Raw genomic sequence first — 2,419 nt, forward strand, 5'->3', positions numbered from 1 at the left:
CCACGCGCCCGGCCCCCTCCCCGCGCCGCCCGCGCGCGCCCTGGACGCGCTCGCCCTGCGGGGGCCCCGGCGCCGGCCGGGCTCGGGGGGCTGCGCGGCACGGAGAGGGGGCCGGGCGCCCACGGCCAGGCACAGGCCGGAGGCTTCCCCCAGCCCGGGAATGGTCTGCCCTGTAGGAAACGCACACTCCACTATTGTCTCATCAGCACAAAGTTCTGCCACACTGCGGGGACAGTCTGGAGGCTTGCAGTGACTCAGACACAGCCAATTCCTCCCCTAATAGCACTGAATCACGATTCCAGCGACCAGTGGTCGCCCCTCGTCAAGGTCTAAGGCTGCGGCAGCCCCGGCTCCCGGAGGCCGTTTCCGCGCGCACACGCGCATCCACACGTACAGACGTGCTCGGGATGCGGGTCCCGCCGGCGGGCACCTGGGCATTGCGCCCCAGCTGGACTGAAATGGGGACACCCCTTCGGGGGTCCCAGGTGCGTGTGCATTACACACGGCGTAGCGTGTGCGTATCACTCAACTTCCTGGTGAATGCCTCTGGGGGTGTTCAGACGCAGGATCAATACATTGAGTCCTGAATCAAGGGTCACAGAGGTCCCGCTGGAAAGACTTCAAACAGCGGCTCTGCCACATGGCCATTTAAAAATGAAGGGGTTGTTTACTGGTAGCCTTCAAAGTTCAACTCTTATTTTTCTGTTCTTAAAACTTCATTTCTTCACCTCACCTACTCCCCACGGGCAGTAGTTAGTTGTAGTAAGTTGAGTCTGGGACTAGAAATCCCAATTGGACTCCAAAATGCTCTCCTGGTACAGGGCAGGGAGGGCTGGGGTGGGGGAGGGGAGGGAGGGCGCGCGGGGGCGGGGGAGGGGAGGGGAGGGGCGGGTCGGAGCGAGCGAGGGCGAGCGCCCCTTCACCGCCGGTGACGTAGACCCGGGGAGCTGCGGCCTGCGGAGGGGTAACACTAGCTTCTCCCACCAGGCTCCTGGCCATATTGTTCTCCTTCTCCTCGTGATAACTCCGCAGTGGAGGTGGATTCCGTCCAAGACGCCCAACGTGGCTCCGCGCAGCAGTCAGCGCTGCAATCCTGGCGGTTACCTCCGCGGCGGCGTCTCCCTTTGCGCCTCACACTCGCGGCCCGCGGCCCTCCCCAACTTAGGGCGTTTACAAAAGAAACTACTCCAGACGCGCTGCAAAGGGAGGCGCTTGTGCCCGAATGCTGGAGCTCAGCCGCGGGGCCATTCTGCATGTGTGATGTTTTGGGGCGGGGGTGTCGGGGTCGGGGGGCGTCAGGCAGAAAGACAGGGAGAACCTCTGCGATGAAGGATCCGCGAGTCCTAAAATGTAAGCTCCGTGTGACTGACGATCTGCACTGATTTGGAAAGCAGGCGTGTTAAAGGTCACGGACAATTGTTGCTGGCTTCAGCATGAATGCCTAAGTGGGATGTATTCTTCAACAGTCACATTTAAGTCTGATTCACCGAAAAGTATTGACGTGCCCACCATTCATTTCAGTACACTGTGAAAATGCACAAAGAAAGTATCCCCAAATTCAAATTACAAAGCTATAAATGGCTTGTATACACATATTACATGTAGGCAGTAACAAAGATTAAAAATTGAAAACTTGACACTTTAATAGCTTTTTGGTAGGATTTTGGAATGAATATAAGTCAGTGCTATAGACCTACATTCATCTGCATTCTTGGGTCTATTTAAAAGTACAATCTTGCACTAATAATTTCCATGTGTTGAAAATGGACAAGGTAGATCATTGAATGGTGATCAAGACTTCCAAACCCCTCCACATAAAACTGTAAAATGTTCATGACTTGCTTCCTTTTTGTAGCCGGTTTAGGGCCCTGTCTTAAGTCACCCACGTGTGATTTCACTCAGGGCATTGTCTGTCTACAATAATATTGTGCTTTTAAACGATTTCCTTTCTTACACATTTATCTACAACGCATGTGAAATCTGAGAGCGTACTTTGATGGATGAGCAAGAGTTAAGTCCTGGTGTCTGGTGTGGCAGACCTAGAAAATGGCAGCTGGAGAGCCAGCATCATTTTGTTACAACTGAAACGTGTTCACATTGATTGTACACAAGTCACTGGTGGTTGTTCATTTGTCAATGCACTATTCCTAGCTCACTCCACACACACAAAAAAAAGGTGTAAAAATCAAATGTTTAATACAAGTTTCCATACTATTCCTGTAACTATATTTAGCGTTGCCAACATTTCAACTGTCTTAATGGCTTCAAACTCTTAAAGTAACCGTTAGGCAGTAAGGACACTGCCCTTGGAATGGCCCAGGAGAGCTTCTCCTCTTTTGAAATGTTTAAGTAAATTATACTATTTGGATGGAGCAAAGTCAGCAGTATTAACGGTTGAATATTAATGGTTGATTTTGGC

The 2,419-nt window shown here is 52.3% G+C and overlaps 1 protein-coding gene across 1 annotated transcript; it reads left to right on the forward strand.

The window, feature by feature from the left end:
• The first annotated feature begins 225 nt into the window (after nt 1-225).
• C18H18orf65 (chromosome 18 C18orf65 homolog) lies at nt 226-1,382 on the forward strand. The gene is given in 3 exon segments (XM_025365648.1): nt 226-485; nt 988-1,234; nt 1,237-1,382. Coding segments are annotated over 3 exon segments (471 nt in total). The 5' UTR covers nt 226-407.
• The last annotated feature ends 1,037 nt before the right edge of the window (nt 1,383-2,419 follow it).

Source organism: Theropithecus gelada, chromosome 18, assembly GCF_003255815.1.
Source record: "Theropithecus gelada isolate Dixy chromosome 18, Tgel_1.0, whole genome shotgun sequence".
NCBI classification, from domain to species: Eukaryota; Metazoa; Chordata; class Mammalia; order Primates; family Cercopithecidae; genus Theropithecus; species Theropithecus gelada.